Here is an 18,482-nt window from a genome sequence, read left to right on the forward strand (position 1 = left end):
CTAAGGCTAGGAACTAAATATTCAGAAGGACAGACAGAAAGGAAAAGAAGGTGGGGTAGCTGTGTTGATAAAGGATGAGATCAGTATGTTAGTGAGAAACGATATTGGCTCAGAAGACCAAGATGTTGAAACAGTTTGGGTAGAGATAAGGAATAATAAGGGGAAAAAGTCACTGGTAGATGTAGTCTATAGGCCCCCAGTAGCTACACTGGTGGACGGAGTATAAATCAAGAAATAATGAAGGCTTGCAATAAAGGAACAACAATAATAATGGGCAATTTTAACCTTCATATTGATTGGACAAAGCAAATTGGCCAGGGTGGCCTTGAGGAAGGGTTCATAGAGTGTATCCGGGATAGTTTCCTTGAACAGTATGCTGCGGAACCAACCAGGGAGCAGGCTATCTTAGATCTGGTTCTGTGTAATGAGACAGGATTAATAAATGATATAGTAAAAAATCCTCTAGGAATGAGTGACCATAACATGGTTGAATTTCAAATTCAGTTGGAGGGTGAGAAAGTTGGATCTCAAACCAGTGTCCTAAGTTTAAATAAAGGAGACTACAAAGGTATGAGGGCAGAGTTCGCTAAAGAGGACTGGGAAAATCGATTAAAGTATGGGATGGTTGATGAGCAGTGGCAGACATTTAAGGAGATACAAGAAAAATATATCCCAATGAGAAGGACTGTAAGAGAAGGGATAACCATCCGTAGCTAACTAAGGAAATAAGGAATGATATCAAATTGAAAACAAGGGCATACAATGTGACCAAGACTAGTGTGAGATAAGAGGATTGGGAAACATTTAAAAGCCAGCAAAGAACAATTAAAAAAATAATAAAGAGAGGGAAGATAGATTATGAAAGTAAACTAGCACGAAATATAAAAAAGGATAGTAAGAGTTTCTATAGGTACATAAAAAGGAAAAGAGTGGCTAAAGTAAATGTTGGTCCCCTAAAGGATGAGACTAGGGAATTAATAATGGAGAACAGAAAATGGCAGAGACGTTGAACAAATATTTTGTATCGGTCTTGACAGTAGAAGACACTAATAACATCCCAATGGTGGATAATCAAGAGGCTCTAGGGAGGGAAGAATACAATCACTATCACTAATGAAGTAGTACTCAGTAAAATAATGGGACTAAAGGTGGACAAGTCACCTGGACCTGATGGCTAACATCCTAGGGCTTAAGAGAAGTAGCTGCAGAGATAGTGGGTGCATTGGTTGTAATCTACCAAAATTCCCTGGATTCTGGGCGGTCCCAGCAGATTGGAAAACCGCAAATGTAACACCCCTATTTAAAAAGGAGGCAGACAAAAAACAGGAAACTATAGATCAGTTAGCCGAACATCTGTTGTTGTGAAAATGCTGGAGTTCATTATTAAGGAAGCAGTAGCGGGACATTTGGAAAAGCATAATTCAATCAAGCAGAGTCAGCATGGTTTTATGAAAGGGAAATTATGTTTGACAAATTTGCTGGAGAGTTTTGAGGATGTAACGAGCAGGTTGGATAAGAGGCAACCAGTGGATGTGGTGTATTTGGATTTCCAGAAGGCATTTGATAAGGTGGCATGTAAAAGGTTACTGCACAGGATAAAAGTTCACGGGGTTGGGAGTAATACATTAGCATGGATAGAGGATTGGTTAACTAACAGAAAACAGAAGGTCGGGATAAATGGGTCATTTTCCGGTTGGCAAACAGTGACTAGTGAGATGCTGCAGGGATCAGTGCTGGGGCCTCAATTATTTACAGTCTATATTAATGACGTGGATGAAGGAACCAAGTGTAATGTAGCCAAGTTTGCTGATGCTACAAAGACAGGTGGGAAAACAAATTGTGAGGACACAAAAAATCTATAAAAGAATTAAGACAAGCTAAGTGAGTGGGCAAAAATTTGGTAGATGGAGTACAATGTGGTAAAATAAGCAAATTATAATTTAAGTGGAGGAAAATTGCAAAGTGCTACAGTAAAGAGGGACCCGGGGATCCTTGTGCATGAAACACAAAACCTTAGAGTGCAGGTACAGCAAGTAATCAGGAAGGCAAATGGAATGTTGGCCTTTATTGCAAGGGGGATAGAGTACAAAAGCAGAGAAGTCCTGCTACAACTGTACAGGGTATTGGTGAGGCCACACCTAGAGTTCTGCATACAGTTTTGGTCTCCGTATTTAAGGAAGGATATACTTGCATTGGAGGCTGTTCAGAGAAGGTTCACTAGGTTGATTCCGAAGGTGAGGGGGTTGACTTATGAAGATAGGTTGAGTAGGTAGGGCCTATACTCATTGAAGTTCAGAAGAATGAGATCTGATCTTATCAAAACTAATAAGATAATGAGGGGGGCCCGACAAGGTGGATGCAGAGAGCATATTTCCACTCATAGGGGAAACTAAAACTAGGGGACATAGTTTTAGAATAAGGGACCATCCATTTAAAACTGCGATGAGGAGGAATTTCTTCTCTCAGAGGATTGTAAATCTGTGGAATTCTCTGCCCAAGAGAGCTGTGGAGGCTGGGTCATTGAATATATTTAAGGCGGAGATAGACAGATTTTTGAGCACTAGGGGAATAAAGGGTTATGGGCAGGGGGCAGGGAAGTGGAGCTAAGTCAATGATCAGATCGGCCATGATCTTATTGAAGGGTGGAGCAGGCTCGAGGTACCAGGTGGCCTACTCCTGCTCCTATGTCTTATGTTCTTACCCCAATGCCAAGAAATCTGCGGTATTAGAAACATGGAAACATAGAAAATGGTGCAGAAGTAGGCCATTCGGCCCCTCGAGCCTGCACCACCATTCAATATGATCATGGCTGATCATTTATGCAACTTTAGTACCCCATTCCTGCTTTCTCTCCATACCCCTTGATCCCTTTAACCATAAGGGCCATGTCTAACTCCTTTTTGAATATATCTAATGAACTGGCCTCAAAAACTTTCTGTGGTAGAGAATTCCACAGGTTCACAACTCTCTGAGTGAAGAAGTTTCTCCTCATCTCGGTCCTAAAAGGCTTACCCCTTATCCTTAGACTGTGACCCCTGGTTCTCGACTTCCCCAACATTGGAGACATTCTTCCTGCATCTAACCTGTTCAATCCCGTCAGAATGTTATATGTTTCTATGAGATCCCCTCTCATTCTTCTAAATTCCAGTGAATATAAGCGTAGTCGATCCAGCCTTTCTTCATATGTCAGTCCTGCCATCCCGGGAATCAGTCTGGTGAACCTTCACTGCACTCCCTCAATAACATGACTGTCCTTCCTCAGATTAGGAGACCAAAACTGTACACAATACTCAAGGTGTGGTCTCACCAATGCCCTGTACAACTGCAGTAAGACCTCCCTGCTCCTATACTCAAATCCTCTCGCTATGAAGGCCAACATGGCCTTTGCCTTCTTCACCGCCTGCTGTACCTGCATGCCAACTTTCAATGATTGATGTACCATGACACCCAGGTCTCGTTGCAGCTCCCCTTTTCCTAATCTATCACCATTCAGATAATATTCAGCCTTCCTGTTTTTGCCACCGAAGTGGATAACCTCACATTTATCGACATTATACTGCATCTGCCATGCAGTTGCCCACTCACCTAACCTGTCCAAGTCACTCTGCAAACTCTTAGCATCCTCCTCACAGCTCACACTGCCAACCAGCTTAGTGTCATCTGCATACTTGGAGATATTACAGTCAATTTCTTCGTCTAAATCATTAATGTATATTGCTACCAGTGCCACGTGCTAGTCAGAGTAGGAATCGCAGGATAGCTCAGATGAATACGTGGCTTGAGCAATGGTGCAGCAGGGAGGGATTCAAATTCCTGGGGCATTGGAACCGGTTCTGGGGGAGGTGGGACCAGTACAATCCGGACGGTCTGCACCTGGGCAGAATCGGAACCAATGTCCTCGGGGGAGTGTTTGCTAGTGCTGTTGGGGAGGAGTTAAACTAATATGGCAGGGGGATGGGAACCAATGCAGGGAGATAGAGGGAAACAAAAAGGAGGCAAAAACAAAAGACAGAAAGGAGATGGAGGGCAGAGAAACCCAAGGCAAAGAACAAAAAGGGCCATTGTACAGCAAAATTCTAAAAGGACAGAGGGTGTTAAAAAAACAAGCCTAAAGGCTTTGTGTCTTAATGCAAGGAGTATCCGCAATAAGGTGGATGAATTAACTGTGCAAATAGATGTTAACAAATATGATGTGATTGGGATTACGGAGACGTGGCTCCAAGATGAGCAGGGCTGGGAACTCAACATCCAGGGGTATTCAACATTCAGGAAGGATAGAATAAAAGGAAAAGGAGGTGGGGTAGCATTGCTGGTTAAGGAGGAGATTAAGGCAATAGTTAGGAAGGACATTAGCTTGGATGATGTGGAATCTATATGGGTAGAGCTGCAGAACACCAAAGGGCAAAAAACGTTAGTGGGAGTTGTGTACAGACCTCCAAACAGTAGTAGTGATGTTGGGGAGGGCATCAAACAGGAAATTAGGGGTGCGTGCAATAAAGGTGCAGCAGTTATAATGGGTGACTTTAATATGCACATAGATTGGGCTAACCAAACTGGAAGCAATACGGTGGAGGAGGATTTTCTGGAGTGCATAAGGGATGGTTTTTTAGACCAATATGTCGAGGAACCAACTAGGGGGGAGGCCATCTTAGACTGGGTGTTATGTAATGCGAAAGGATTAATTAGCAATCTCGTTGTGCGAGGCCCCTTGGGGAAGAGTGACCATAATATGGTGGAATTCTGCATTAGGATGGAGAATGAAACAGTTAATTCAGAGACCATGGTCCAGAACTTAAAGAAGGCTAACTTTGAAGGTATGAGGCGTGAATTGGCTGAGATGGATTGGCGAATGATACTTAAGGGGTTGACTGTGGATGGGCAATGGCAGACATTTAGAGACCGCATGGATGAACTACAACAATTGTACATTCCTGTCTGGCATAGAAATAAAAAAGGGAAGGTGGCTCAACCGTGGCTATCAAGGGAAATCAGGGATAGTATTAAAGCCAAGGAAGTGGCATACAAATTGGCCAGAAATAGCAGCGAACCTGGGGACTGGGAGAAATTTAGAACTCAGCAGAGGAGGACAAAGGGTTTGATTAGGGCAGGGAAAATGGAGTATGAGAAGAAGCTTGCAGGGAACATTAAGACGGATTGCAAAAGTTTCTATAGATATGTAAAGAGAAAAAGGTTAGTAAAGACAAATGTAGGTCCCCTGCAGTCAGAATCAGGGGAAGTCATAACGGGGAACAAAGAAATGGCGGACCAATTGAACAAGTACTTTGGTTCGGTATTCACGAAGGAGGACACGAACAACCTTCCGGTTATAAAAGGGGTCGGGGGGTCTAGTAAGGAGGAGGAACTGAGGGAAATCCTTATTAGCCGGGAAATTGTGTTGGGGAAATTGATGGGATTGAAGGCCGATAAATCCCCAGGGCCTGATGGACTGCATCCCAGAGTACTTAAGGAGGTGGCCTTGGGAATAGTGGATGCGTTGACAGTCATTTTCCAACATTCCATTGACTCTGGATCAGTTCCTATGGAGTGGAGGGTAGCCAATGTAACCCCACTTTTTAAAAAAGGAGGGAGAGAGAAAACAAGGAATTATAGACCGGTCAGCCTGACATCGGTAGTGGGTAAAATGATGGAATCAATTATTAAGGATGTCATAGCAGTGCATTTGGAAAGAGGTGACATGATAGGTCCAAGTCAGCATGGATTTGTGAAAGGGAAATCATGCTTGACAAATCTTCTGGAATTTTTTGAGGATGTTTCCAGTAGAGTGGATAAGGGAGAACCAGTTGATGTGGTATATTTGGACTTTCAGAAGGCGTTCGACAAGGTCCCACACAAGAGATTGATGTGCAAAGTTAGAGCACATGGGATTGGGGGTAGTGTACTGACATGGATTGAGAACTGGTTGTCAGACAGGAAGCAAAGAGTAGGAGTAAATGGGTACTTTTCAGAATGGCAGGCAGTGACTAGTGGGGTACCGCAAGGTTCTGTGCTGGGGCCCCAGCTGTTTACACTGTACATTAATGATTTAGATGAGGGGATTAAATGTAGTATCTCCAAATTTGCGGATGACACTAAGTTGGGTGGCAGTGTGAGCTGCGAGGAGGATGCTGTGAGGCTGCAGAGCGACTTGGATAGGTTAGGTGAGTGGGCAAATGCATGGCAGATGAAGTATAATGTGGATAAATGTGAGGTTATCCACTTTGGTGGTAACAACAGAGAGACAGACTATTATCTGAATGGTGACAGATTAGGAAAAGGGGAGGTGCAAAGAGACCTGGGTGTCATGGTACATCAGTCATTGAAGGTTGGCATGCAGGTGCAGCAGGCGGTTAAGAAAGCAAATGGCATGTTGGCCTTCATAGCAAGGGGATTTGAGTACAGGGGCAGAGAGGTGTTGCTGCAGTTGTACAGGGCATTGGTGAGGCCACACCTGGAGTATTGTGTACAGTTTTGGTCTCCTAACCTGAGGAAGGACATTCTTGCTATTGAGGGAGTGCAGCGAAGGTTCACCAGACTGATTCCCGGGATGGCGGGACTGACCTATCAAGAAAGACTGGATCAACTGGGCTTGTATTCACTGGAGTTCAGAAGAATGAGAGGGGACCTCATAGAAACATATAAAATTCTGACGGGGTTAGACAGGTTAGATGCAGGAAGAATGTTCCCAATGTTGGGGAAGTCCAGAACCAGGGGTCACAGTCTAAGGATAAGGGGTAAGCCATTTAGGACCGAGATGAGGAGAAACTTCTTCACCCAGAGAGTGGTGAACCTGTGGAATTCTCTACCACAGAAAGTTGTTGAGGCCAATTCACTAAATATATTCAAAAAGGAGTTAGATGAGGTCCTTACTGCTAGGGGGATCAAGGGGTATGGCGAGAAAGCAGGAATGGGGTACTGAAGTTGAATGTTCAGCCATGAACTCATTGAATGGCGGTGCAGGCTAGAAGGGCCGAATGGCCTACTCCTGCACCTATTTTCTATGTTTCTATGTTTCTATGTTTCTATGTAAATAGCTGGGGTTCCAGCACTGAACCTTGCGGTACCCCACTAGTCACTGCCTGCCATTCTGAAAAGAACCTGTGTATTCCTACTCTTTGCTTCCTGTCTGCCAACTAGTTCTCTATCCATGTCAATACATTACACACATTACCATGTGCATTGATTTTGCACATTAATCTCTTGTGTGGGACTTTGTCAAAAGCCTTTTGAAAGTCCAAAAACACATCCACTGGTTCTCCCTTGTCCTGCTAGTTACATCCTCAAATAATTATAGAAGATTTGTCAAGCATGATTTCATAAATCCATGCTGACTTGGACCGATCCTGTCACTGCTTTCCAAATGCGCTGCTATTTCATCTTTAATAATTGATTCCAACATTTTCTCCACTACCGATGTCAGGCTAACCGGTCTATAATTATCCGTTTTCTCTCTCCCTCCTTTTTTAAAAAGTGGGTTTACATTAGCTACTCTCCAATCCATAGGAACTGATCCAGAGTCGATAGACTGCTGGAAAATGATCACCAATGCATCCACTATTTCTAGGGCCACTTCCTTAAGGACTCTGGGATGCAGACTATCAGGCCCTGGGGATTTATCAGCCTTCAGTCCCATCAATTTCCCTAACACAATTTCCTGACTAATAAGGATTTCCTTCAATTCCTCCTTCTTGCTAGACCCTCGGTCCTCCAGTATATCCCGAAGGTTATTTGTGTCTTCCTTAGTGAAGACAGAACCAAACAGGATATTAGGGATTAATGTCAGCTGCAGCAGATGCTAACTTGTACAGTGTGGTTTTGTGTTGGCTGCATTTCCTTCAGCAATAAATTTAAAACATTTCAGCAGATGGGATCATGGGATGATGTCATCGCGTCACCATTTCCTGCATTGCAACTTCTTTGTTTACTACCCCAATAAATCATCTACTGGAAGAAAATCTCGACACCATTCAGGATAAAACTTGGTCGGCACTCTATCCGTTGGCTTTAATATTGGCGTGCCGTGGCTGCAGTGCATACTATTCATTGGATCCCTTGCAACAACTCTTCAAGTCATCTCTGCCAGCATCTTAGGGAAAGGTAGCATAGTAGTTATATTTTTAGACTCTTAATCTAGAGGCCCGGACTAATGATCTAAGAGGCAGGAGTTCAAATCCCAGCACGGCAGCTGGGAATTTAAATTCAGTTAATTAAACAAATCTGTAATAAAAGATAGTATCAGTAATGGTGATAATGCAACTAATCAGATTGTCGTAATAAACCTATCTGATTCACTTATGTCCTTTAGGGAAGGAAATCTGCCGTCCATACCTGGTCTAGCCTATATGTGACTCCAGACCCACAGCAATGTGGTTGACTCTTAATTGCCCTCTGAAATGGCCTAGCAAGTCACTCAGTTGTACAGAGATGGGCAATAAATCCTGGCCTTGCCAGTGACGCCCACATCCCACAAAGAAGTATAAAAAAATCTCCTCCACCTAGAAGGACAAGGGAACACCACCATCTCCAATCACGTATCATCTCGACCAGGGCATATCGAGTCCAATTGTGTCGGCAGCACAAAAACAGGCCAGTCGGCCCAACTGGTCTGTGCCGGCATTTATGCTCCACACGCACCTCCTCCTACCCCTCTACATCTAACTCTGTCAGCGTGACCTTCTATGTATCTCTGTTCCTTCATCATTGCTGGGTCAAAAAATCCTGTAACTTCCTACCCAGCAGCATTGGGGAAGCACCTTAACCACAAGGACTGCAGCGGTTTCACCACCTTCTGAAGGACAACTAGAGATGGGCAATAAATGCCAGCCTTGCCAGCAATGCCCACATCCAGAGAATGAATTTAAAAAATAATTTATCAGGTTCAGATGTGTGCACGTACAGAGGTTAATTGAGAACAGGAGCTAGCTTGCCTGGTGTGAAGTCCACAGTCAAATACACTGCTGATCTTCACTATCTAACCTACTACATGAAGAGTGCTTGGGTAAAGTACTGGAAGGTTGCTGACATCTATGGAAATGTGCCCAGCATGACCCAATCCATCGAGGAAAAAAATGTTCAGTGAAAACTTTGCCAGTATGGCCAAATGCATTCAGCATTGTTGCTTCTCATTATGTGGCTCAGTGGGTAGCATTCTCACCTCTGAGTCAGAAAACTGTGGGTTCAAATTCCACTCCAGGAAAACACAAAATCTCAAAATCTCGGCTGACAGTCCAGTGCAGTACCGAGGAAATGCAGCACTGTTAGAAGAGCTGTTTTTCGATTGAAACATTAAAACAAGACCCTGTCTTCCCTCTCAGGAAGATGTAAAAGATGCCAATGGCACGATTTCAAAGAATAGCAGGGGAGTTATCCCCGGTGTCCTGGTCAATATTTATCCCTCAATCAACATAACAAAAACAGATTATCTGGTCATTATCACATTGCTGTATGTGGGAGCTTGCTTTGCACAACTTGGTTGCCGCATTTCCTACATTACAATGGTGCCTACTCTTCAAAAAATACTTTATTTGTTGTAAAGCGCTTTGGGATATCGTGAGGTCCTGAAAGGCTCTAAATCAATGCAAGTCCTTTTTTTTCTTAAATAAAAGCAGAATATACTGGAAATACTCAGCAAGCCAGGCAGCATCTGTGGAGAGAAAAACAGAGTTAACCTTTCAAGTCGGTGACCTTTCGTCAGACCCGTAAAACGTCCTTTTTTTCTTAACTTCCCAAAAGAGTGTCAGCTACCTAAACAGTACTATTATTGGGGTGTTATTATTGCCCAGCAACAGCAGTACCAGGCTACAAGTCAACAACTCCAGTAAAATCTCACATCCCCAATGTCCTCAGGATTGGGACATATTTGATCTATTTATTCATTCACGGGATGTGGATGTCACTGGCAAGGCCAGCATTTATTGCCCATCCTTACTTGCCCTTGAGAAGGTGATGATGAGTCGCCTTCTTGAAGCGCTGCTGTCGATCTGATGCTACTTCTTTGTAGTGGTTTGGTCCGACTGGGTGGCTTGCTAGGCCATTTCAGAGGGCAGTTACGAGTCAACAACATCGCTGTGGATCTGGAATCACATAGAGGCCAGACCGCATAAGGACAGCAGATTTCTGTTAAGACTTGCATTTATATAGCGCCTTTCATGACCAGCAGATGTCTCAAAGTGCTTTACAGCCAATGAAGTACTTTTGGAGTGTCATCACTCTCGGCACCAAGCTCATGGCCTACAGAGCAGTAGTGATACCCGCCCTCCTATGCACTTCAGAAACATGGACTACCTACAGTAGGCACCTCAAAACACTGGAGAAGTACTACCAATGCAGCCTCCACAAAATCCTACAAATTCATTGGCAGGATAGGCGTACCAATGGCAGCGTTCTCTCTCAAGCCAACATCCCCAGCTTCGAGGCATTGACAACACTCAGTCAGCTTCGATGGGTGGGCCACATGCCCTGTACTAAACTCCCGAAACAAGCACTCTACTCCGAGCTATTTCATGGCAGGCGAGCTCCAGGAGGGCAGAGAAAACACTTCAAGGTCACCCTCAAAGTCACCTTGAAAAAATGGAACATCCCCACCAATGTTTAGGAATCCCTGGCCCAAGACCGCTCAAAGTGGAGAAGCATCCAAGAAGGTGCAAAACACTTTGAGTCTCTTTGCCGGGAGAATGTGGAAGCCAAGTACAAACTGCGGAAAGAGTGTATGACAAATCAAGCACCCCACCCACCCGTACCTCCAACCATCATTTGCTCCATGGTGACTCTAGATCCCGCATTGGTCTCATCATTACCTTAGACCTCATTTTAGTGTGGAAGCAAGTCATAAGGACATAAGAACTAGGAGCAGGAGTAGGCTATTTGACCCCTCGAGCCTGCTCCACCATTTAATAAGATCATGGCTGATCTGATAATGGACTCAGCTCCACTTCCCTACCTGCTCACCATAACCCTTCACCCCCTTATCATTCAAAAATCTGTCTATCTCCACCTTAAATATATTCAATGACCCAGCCTCCACAGCTCTCTGAGGCAGAGAATTCCACAGATTTACAACACTCTATGAGAAGAAATTCCTCCTCATCTCAGTTTTAAATGGGCAACCCCTTATTCTAAAACTATGGCCTAATTCTAGATTCCCCCATGAGTGGAAACATCCTCTCTGCATTTATCTTGTCGAGCCTCCTCATTATCTTATATGTCTCAATAAGATCACCTCTCATTCTTCTGAATTCCAATGAGTATAGGCCCAACCTGCTTAACCTTTCTTCATAAGTCAACACCCTCATCTCAGGAATCAACCTAGTGAACCTTCTCAGAACTGCCTCCAATGCAAGTATATATCCTTCCTTAAATAAGGAGACCAAAACTGTATGCGGTACTCCAGGTGTGGTCTCACCAATACCCTGCACAGTTGTAGCAGGACTTCTTTGCTTTTATAGTCTATCCCGTTTGCAATAAAGGCCAACATTCCATTTGCCTTCCTGAATACTTGCTGTACCTGCATACTAAATTTTCGTGTTGCATGCACAAGAACCCCACCCCCGCGTCCCTGTGTACTGCAACATTTTGTAACTTTTCTCCATTTAAATAATTTGCTTTTTTGTCTTTTTCTGTCAAAGTGGATAACCTCACACTTTCCCACATCCTCGACTCCGGGGGACTGCAGAAGAAGAATGTTCCTAAAAGTCATTAGTGAAGCGGGTGGGTGTTTACAACAATCCAGTAGTATGTGGTCACCATTACTGATTTTTAGCTTGTTTTTACTGCAGATTATTGAATGAATTGATTTTAAATTCCCCAGCTGCTGTGCTGGGATTTGAACTCACCTCTCCCGATCATTAGTCCAGATTCTCTGGATTACTAGTCCAGTAACATAAAGCTGCAGACTCCAGAAACGTAAGCGAGAAGAATTGAATGCGCAGCTTCATAAAGATCACCATTTTACGTTCAATTTCACGCAGTTTTTGGTCTGTTGGTGATGGGACAGTAAATCATATTGCACCTCCCCCAAAGGACTTGAACCACCAAAAACACCATATTCTTTGGGATAGACAACTTTGGTGAGAATCGGTGACACAGCACCCAAGGTTTAACTACTTACCACTATCATTAGAACAGAGGGAGCGGGGGGGGGGGGGGGGGAGATCTCGAAACATAAAGCGCCTACAAGTAAATTAGGATCCTTATAATGAAATGTTTGGCATTTACCGCTCTCGGGTTTTGAGAATGCTTTTAATGAGTGTGTGAAGTACCTCTTGTTTTGGGTCGTCTGCCTTTTTTTAAAAAGAGTTCCCCGAGGGATTATTTAAATAGTTAGCAATTGTTGTGCAGATGATCCCTGAGGTTCCCCAGTCTGTACCTGACGCCTGCCTAATAGCCTGGGCGTTTCCGATGGAGCCGATTCCATTAGAAGGAAAAATTTAAACATTCAACAGGTTAAAAAGAAAATCGCTGGATGGATTTTTTTGAATGCGGAGGGAGGGAAAAATCCTTGTCATTGAAATAGTACGGTCATTTTAAAAAAAGCCAACTGCGAAGTTGTATTTAATTCAGGAGGCATTTTAAAAGTTACCCGTGCTGAACTCGAACCGAGTCTCCACTCGACATGTTAGACTGTCTCCAGACATGTGCAGGTCTATCATTGTTTCTGTTGCAATTAAAAAAAAAATTTGATGCGTTAATTTAAAAAAGAACACAGGATATATCGGCGCCCCAGTTTATTCTATGCCTTGGGATGTTTTACTAGGTTAAAGGCGCTAGTGTTAGCTAAACCGAGGCCCTGTCTGCTCGCTCAGGTGGACATGAAAGATCCCATGACACTATTTCGAAGAAGAGCAAGGGAGTTATCCCCGGTGCCCTGGCCAATATTTATCCACCATCAACATAACAAAAAAATAGATGATCTGGTCGTTATCACATTGCTGTTTGTGCGCAAATTGGCTGCTACGTTTCAAGTTAATAACCGAGCCGCCCCAAACTAGGGCTCTTTTATCTCTTGTAAATGACTTCTAATATCGCCCCGTCATTCATTGATGAAAGAAAAATACAGACTTTTCTTGTTTTAAGTTTATGCTAATGGATTACTAACTGGGGGAGACCTGAGCAAATACAGTATTGCTGCATCTTCAGCTAGGAAAACCAGAGGGGAAACTCGTAAATGTTTCTTTTTAAAGTATTTTTTTGTAGGAAAATTGCATTTGCCAGACTTAACTTACAGACCGAATCTGGTTAAAAATACAAGACATTAAACAAGTCCACTGTACATTTTTTTATTCCAATGTAATTTTCAAGTTTTTTAATACACTTTCAAAAGTTGGCCACATTTTTTTAACATTTTAAAACTGCACCAATTATTTTACAAAACTTTATATAAATATAACTACAATTTTCAGAAATATAATTTACACAATATCAACAGTCAATGAGCGTATTTACATATCTGTTAGTATCATGGTACTTTACAGTCAAATATGTGCTAATGGACTCTTAACTGTGGGAAACATCTTCACGTGATTCTCCAATACTAATGGGAGGGGAAGATTGATCCCATTTTAACTATACAGTACAGGGCACTTGTGGGGGGAAAAAATCATAAAAATTTACAGTACGGAAGGAGGCCATTTGGCCCATTGTGTCAGTGCAGGCCGACAAAGAGCTATCCCACCTAATCCCACTTTCCAGCTCTTGGTCTGTAACCCTGTAGATTACGGCACTTCAAGTGCACATCCAAGTACTTTTTAAATGTGGTGAGGGTTTCTGCCTCTACCACCCTTTCAGGCAGTGAGTTCCAGACCCCTACCACTCTCTGGATGAAAAAAAAACATCCTCTCACGTCCCCTCGAAACCTCCTACCACTTACTTTAAATCTGTACCCCCTGGTTGTTGACCCCTCTGCTAAGGGAAATAGGTCCTTCCTATCCTCTTTAGGCCCCTCATAATTTTATACACCTCAATTAGGTCTCCCCTCAGCCTCCTCTATTCCAAAGAAAACAACCCCAGCCTATCCAATCTTTCCTCATTGCTACAATTCTCAAATCCAGGCAACATCCTCGTAAATCTCTGTACCCTCTCTAGTGCAATCACATCTTTCCTGTAATGTGGCGACCAGAACTTCACCCAGTACACTAGCTGTGGCCTAACTTGTGTTTTATACAGTTCAAGCATAACTTCCCTGCTCTTATATTCTATGCCTTGGCTAATAAAGGCAAGTATCCCGAATGCCTCTTTAACCAGCTTATCGATCTGTCCTGCTACATACAGGGATCTGTGGACATGCAAACCAAGGTCCCACTGTTCCTCTATACTTCTCAGTGTCCTACCATTTAATGTGTATTCTCTTGTTTTGCATTACCCCACACTCCTCCGGATTGAATTCCATTTGCCACTGATCTGCCGTTCAGGCCATGCGGATCTAATCTAGTTCACTCAAAACATTTTTTTGGGCCCTGCGACCTAACTCTAGCGTCTCTTCATTGTGTTTGATACAAAATATACCAGTAAACAGAGTGGCAAGTGTCTATAATTCAAAACGAATGCCGGCAATTGTTCAGAAAGGACATAGAAGCTGTGGAGGGTGAGTTGAACGGTCTGGTTAGTGATTTGAAAACTATAAAGAGTGAGTGGGAAACTGAAGAGTGGGATTGAAGATGAAGAGCATGAGATTGATGGTGCAGAGAGAAGGTGCAGAGAGTGAGATTGAAGATTGAGAGAGAGAGTGAGATTGAAGATGGAGAGTGAGAATGGAGATTGAGAGCGTGAGATTGAGGTGCAGAGAGAGAGAAGGTGCATAGAGTGAGCTTGAGGATTGAGAAAGTGGGATTGAAGATTGAGATTGAAGATTGAGAGAGTGAGATTGAAGATTGAGCGAGTGAGACTGAAGATTGAGAAAGTGGGATTGAAGATTGAGAGATTGAAAAGTGAGAGTGTGAGATTGAAAAGTGAGAGAGTGAGATTGAAGATTGAGAGTGGGATTGAAGATTGAGAGATTGAAAATTGAGAGTGTGAGATTGAAGATGTGAGAGAGAGAGTGAGATTGAAGATTGAGAGAGTGAGATTGAAGATTGAGAGAGATTGAAGAGAGAGTGAGAGAGAGGATTCATTGAGTGAGATTGAAGATTAAGAGAGAGAGAGTGAAGATGGATGGTCAAGTTGGACCCTTCTCACTCGGTCTGTTTTATTGGGTTCTCAAACCTCCGTGCCTTCTCTGGGGTAGATCAAACTGTTGACGCTGAAGCTGTTGTAGAAGTGGCTGTTGAACTGGTTTGCCTGGCCCCCAGAGAAGGAATTGTAGTAACCGGCGCGGTTTAAGTGAAAGGCGTCCGTCACCTCGGAGGCTTCCTGCGAGGACAAGCTACTGTTGGAGGAGTAGGAGCCTAGTCCAGTCGCGCTCCTTTGAGACAAGTCGTTGGCAAGTCCCATCGACACTTGTCTACTGATGGGTCCGCTGCCAATGGCTGCCATGCTGTTGAAGAAACTGTTCAGGCAAGGGCTGGACGAGGGCGTGGAGGGCTTCTGGTCGTCGGTGGAGCCCCGGGAGTGATCCAGGTCTGGTGAGGCGGCTTCCGGCAGCGCCGACGGGCTGGTGGGCATTTTCAGGCCGGGCGCGGCTGCATTGTCCTGGGGCTTGCCGGCCAGCGAGCTGCCGATTCTCGAGTTCGAATCCGTCCTCCGCTTTCTCTTCCTGCGAAAGTTACCATTGTCAAACATCTTCTCGCAGTTGGGGTCGAGGGTCCAGTAATTCCCTTTGCCTGTTCAGAAAGTAAATAAATCCCAATTTACTGCGAGTTTTCACGACACGAACAAATCACTTCGATAAACCGCTTCAGATTAGAGGCAACTTCGAACAGGAATAAGAAAGTGTTGTGTGTGTGTGTGTGTTTGGGAGAGGGGAGGTGTCCGAATTATTCCATCAAATTCTCAAAATGAGCACAAACAAAACGTTTTTTTTAGGGTTCCCAAGGGCTGGTGGAGAAGGAAGGTGCTACAGACTATTGCTAGGATAATAACTCGCATTAACCCATGGAATCTTAGAGCACAGAGGGACGCATTCGGCGTTTGTGCCGGCTCTTTCAAGACTCTGTCCCACTCCCCTCGCTCTTTCCCCATAACCCTGCAAATGTTTATAAGCTGAATGGCAAAAGAACCAAAGGCTACATGAGAAAAACCGTTTTTTTTTCCACAGCGAGTGGTCAGGATCTGGAATGTACTGAAAGGGAGGCGGAGGCAGACTTTCAATCGTGGCTTTCAACAGAGAATTGGATAAGTACCTGCAGGAACATTTTTTGCAAAGTGGGACTAGCTGAAGTGATATTGCAGAGAGCTGGCTGGGGCTCGACCGACCGAATGGCTAATGCTGTAACCACTTTATGATTCTGTATTTTTTCTTCCAAGTGATTATCCAATTTTCTTTTGAAAGTTACTATTGAATCCGTTTCCCCCCGCCCTTTCAGGCAGCGCTTTCCAGATCACACAGAACCCCTCCTGCCCATTCAGCCGCGTTATGTGTTGTTTAATTGTTGTAAACATCAACATTTTTATTTTGTCTGGAAGCACAGCACTAAGAGAAAAAAAACGGCCACCGAAGTGTTTTAAAGGAATTACATGGCAAGCCTTTCCCCCGACAACTTACGAAACTTTTTTTAACCAGAAGATCGCTGTTTGCTAAAAGTGCCTGCAAATCCTGCCGTTGTTTCCGTTCCTTAACCTCTTTTCGGGTTTACATTTAGTGACACATGTATTCGAGATTTTTGCAATTCCTTCGGTTTAAATACCCGGGGGAAGGAAAGCACGATGACATTTGTGACTTGATGTGAGGGGCAAGCATTGGGAGGTTGCTTAGTGCCAACTCACTGCTGCAAATTATGATCGAGCAGGCTGGGTTTGTTTGGACTACAAGTTTGAAAAACAAAAAAAAACCGTGACAGGGTCAGCGAATCAAAAGATAAAACATTGTCAAGGCTCCTGAGAAAGGACAGGGAGAGTGGAGCTTAATTGGGTCGCTATTTCAAAGAGTTGGCACGGGCGCGATGGGCTGAATGGCCTCCCTCTGTGCTGTAAGAACATAGCAACACCAGAAATAGGAGCAGGAGTCGGCCATTTGGCCCCTCGAGCCTGCTCCACTATTCAATAAGACCATGGCTGATCTGATCCTGGCCTCAAATTCCAGTGTCTTGCCTGTTCCCCATAACCCTTGACTCCCTTATCATGAAATTTACAGCTATTTGTGGTCATTTCGGCCCATAGTGTCAGCCTGCACCAAGAGCTGTGAAGCCTAATCCCACTTTCCAGCTCTAGGTCCGTAGCCCTGTAGGTTAAGTACACGCCCAAGTACTTTTTAAATGTTGTGAGGGTTTCTGCCTCTACCACCCTTTCAGGCAGTGAGTTCCAGACCCCCACAACCTTCTGGATGAAACCACCCCACCACTCTCTGGGCGAAGAAATTTCCCCTCAAAACCTCCCCCCCCCCCCCCCCAATGACTTTAAATCTATTTAGAATGAGCCTTCTATGATTCTAAAATATAAGCAGGGGCGGATTGTGAAGCCACGGGGCGTCTCACCTGGATCGTCCTCGTCCCGGGGTACTTTCTTGAAGCAGTCGTTCAGGGAGAGGTTGTGGCGAATGGAGTTCTGCCAGCCCGCCTTGCTCTTCTTGTAGAAGGGAAAGTTCTCGGCCACGTACTGGTAGATCTGGCTCAGGGTCAGCTTCTTCTCGGGGGCGTTCTGGATGGCCATGGCGATCAGGGCCGAGTACGAGTACGGGGGCCGGACCAACTTGAGCAGCTCCTCTTGACTGGTGATGGACAGCCAGCCCAGGTCGCCGCCGGCGAAGCCCGAGCCCGAGCCGGGCAGGAACTGCTTCGGGGAGCCGTAGGAAGGGGCGACGGCGAACGAGGCCGAGTTGTTGGCGTGCAGGTAAGGCGGCGAGGCGTTGACCCCCGGCCCGTTGAGCCACAGGTACGGGTTGGCCGGCCCGTGGTAGTCGCCCAGCGGGTAGTTGCCCGCTCTGGGAGAGGCGTGCAGGTTCTGCTGGTGGAACATGTTGAAGTTGTCACAGTACACTGCCATCTCGGAGACCTCCTTGGGACGGAGATGGGGCGAGTTCGAGTGCGGCTGATCATGCAAGCCAACAGAGTTCATAATCCACCGCCCGAAGCCTGGGAGGGAGGGAAGGGTGGAGAGAGAGAGAGAGGAAAAAAATCCACTCTGAGGATCTTGCAACAACAGGTGCGAAGAAAATGCCAGAGAACCTTTATTTATACACCTTATCTCCAAATCAGCATGGCCCGGGGCCCAAAGGGAGTCGTTTAGAGCTTGTATATCTCCCCCCTCCCCCTTCCCCTCTTCCTCTACCTTTCTCAAACAACCAGTTGGAAAGCTGGGCGCTGAGAGAGGGGAGGGTATTGAAGCGAGTGACAGATTGCCAATCAGGCGCCAGGGGACAAGCGGAGGGCCATTCATTAAATGCATTGTTTCGGGGGGAG

General features: G+C 44.7%; 1 protein-coding gene across 1 annotated transcript; it reads right to left on the reverse strand.

Annotated features, from left to right (window-relative positions):
* Positions 1-15,186: 15,186 nt before the first annotated feature.
* foxi2 (forkhead box I2) lies at positions 15,187-18,138 on the reverse strand. The gene is made up of 2 exons (XM_070859594.1): positions 17,559-18,138; positions 15,187-15,749 (listed from the first exon to the last, which is right to left on the reverse strand). The coding sequence occupies exons 1-2, from the start codon at positions 18,136-18,138 to the stop codon at positions 15,187-15,189; spliced, it is 1,143 nt and encodes a 380-aa protein (XP_070715695.1).
* Positions 18,139-18,482: the final 344 nt, after the last annotated feature.

The sequence above is a fragment of the Pristiophorus japonicus genome, chromosome 2, assembly GCF_044704955.1.
Source record: "Pristiophorus japonicus isolate sPriJap1 chromosome 2, sPriJap1.hap1, whole genome shotgun sequence".
NCBI classification, from domain to species: Eukaryota; Metazoa; Chordata; class Chondrichthyes; family Pristiophoridae; genus Pristiophorus; species Pristiophorus japonicus.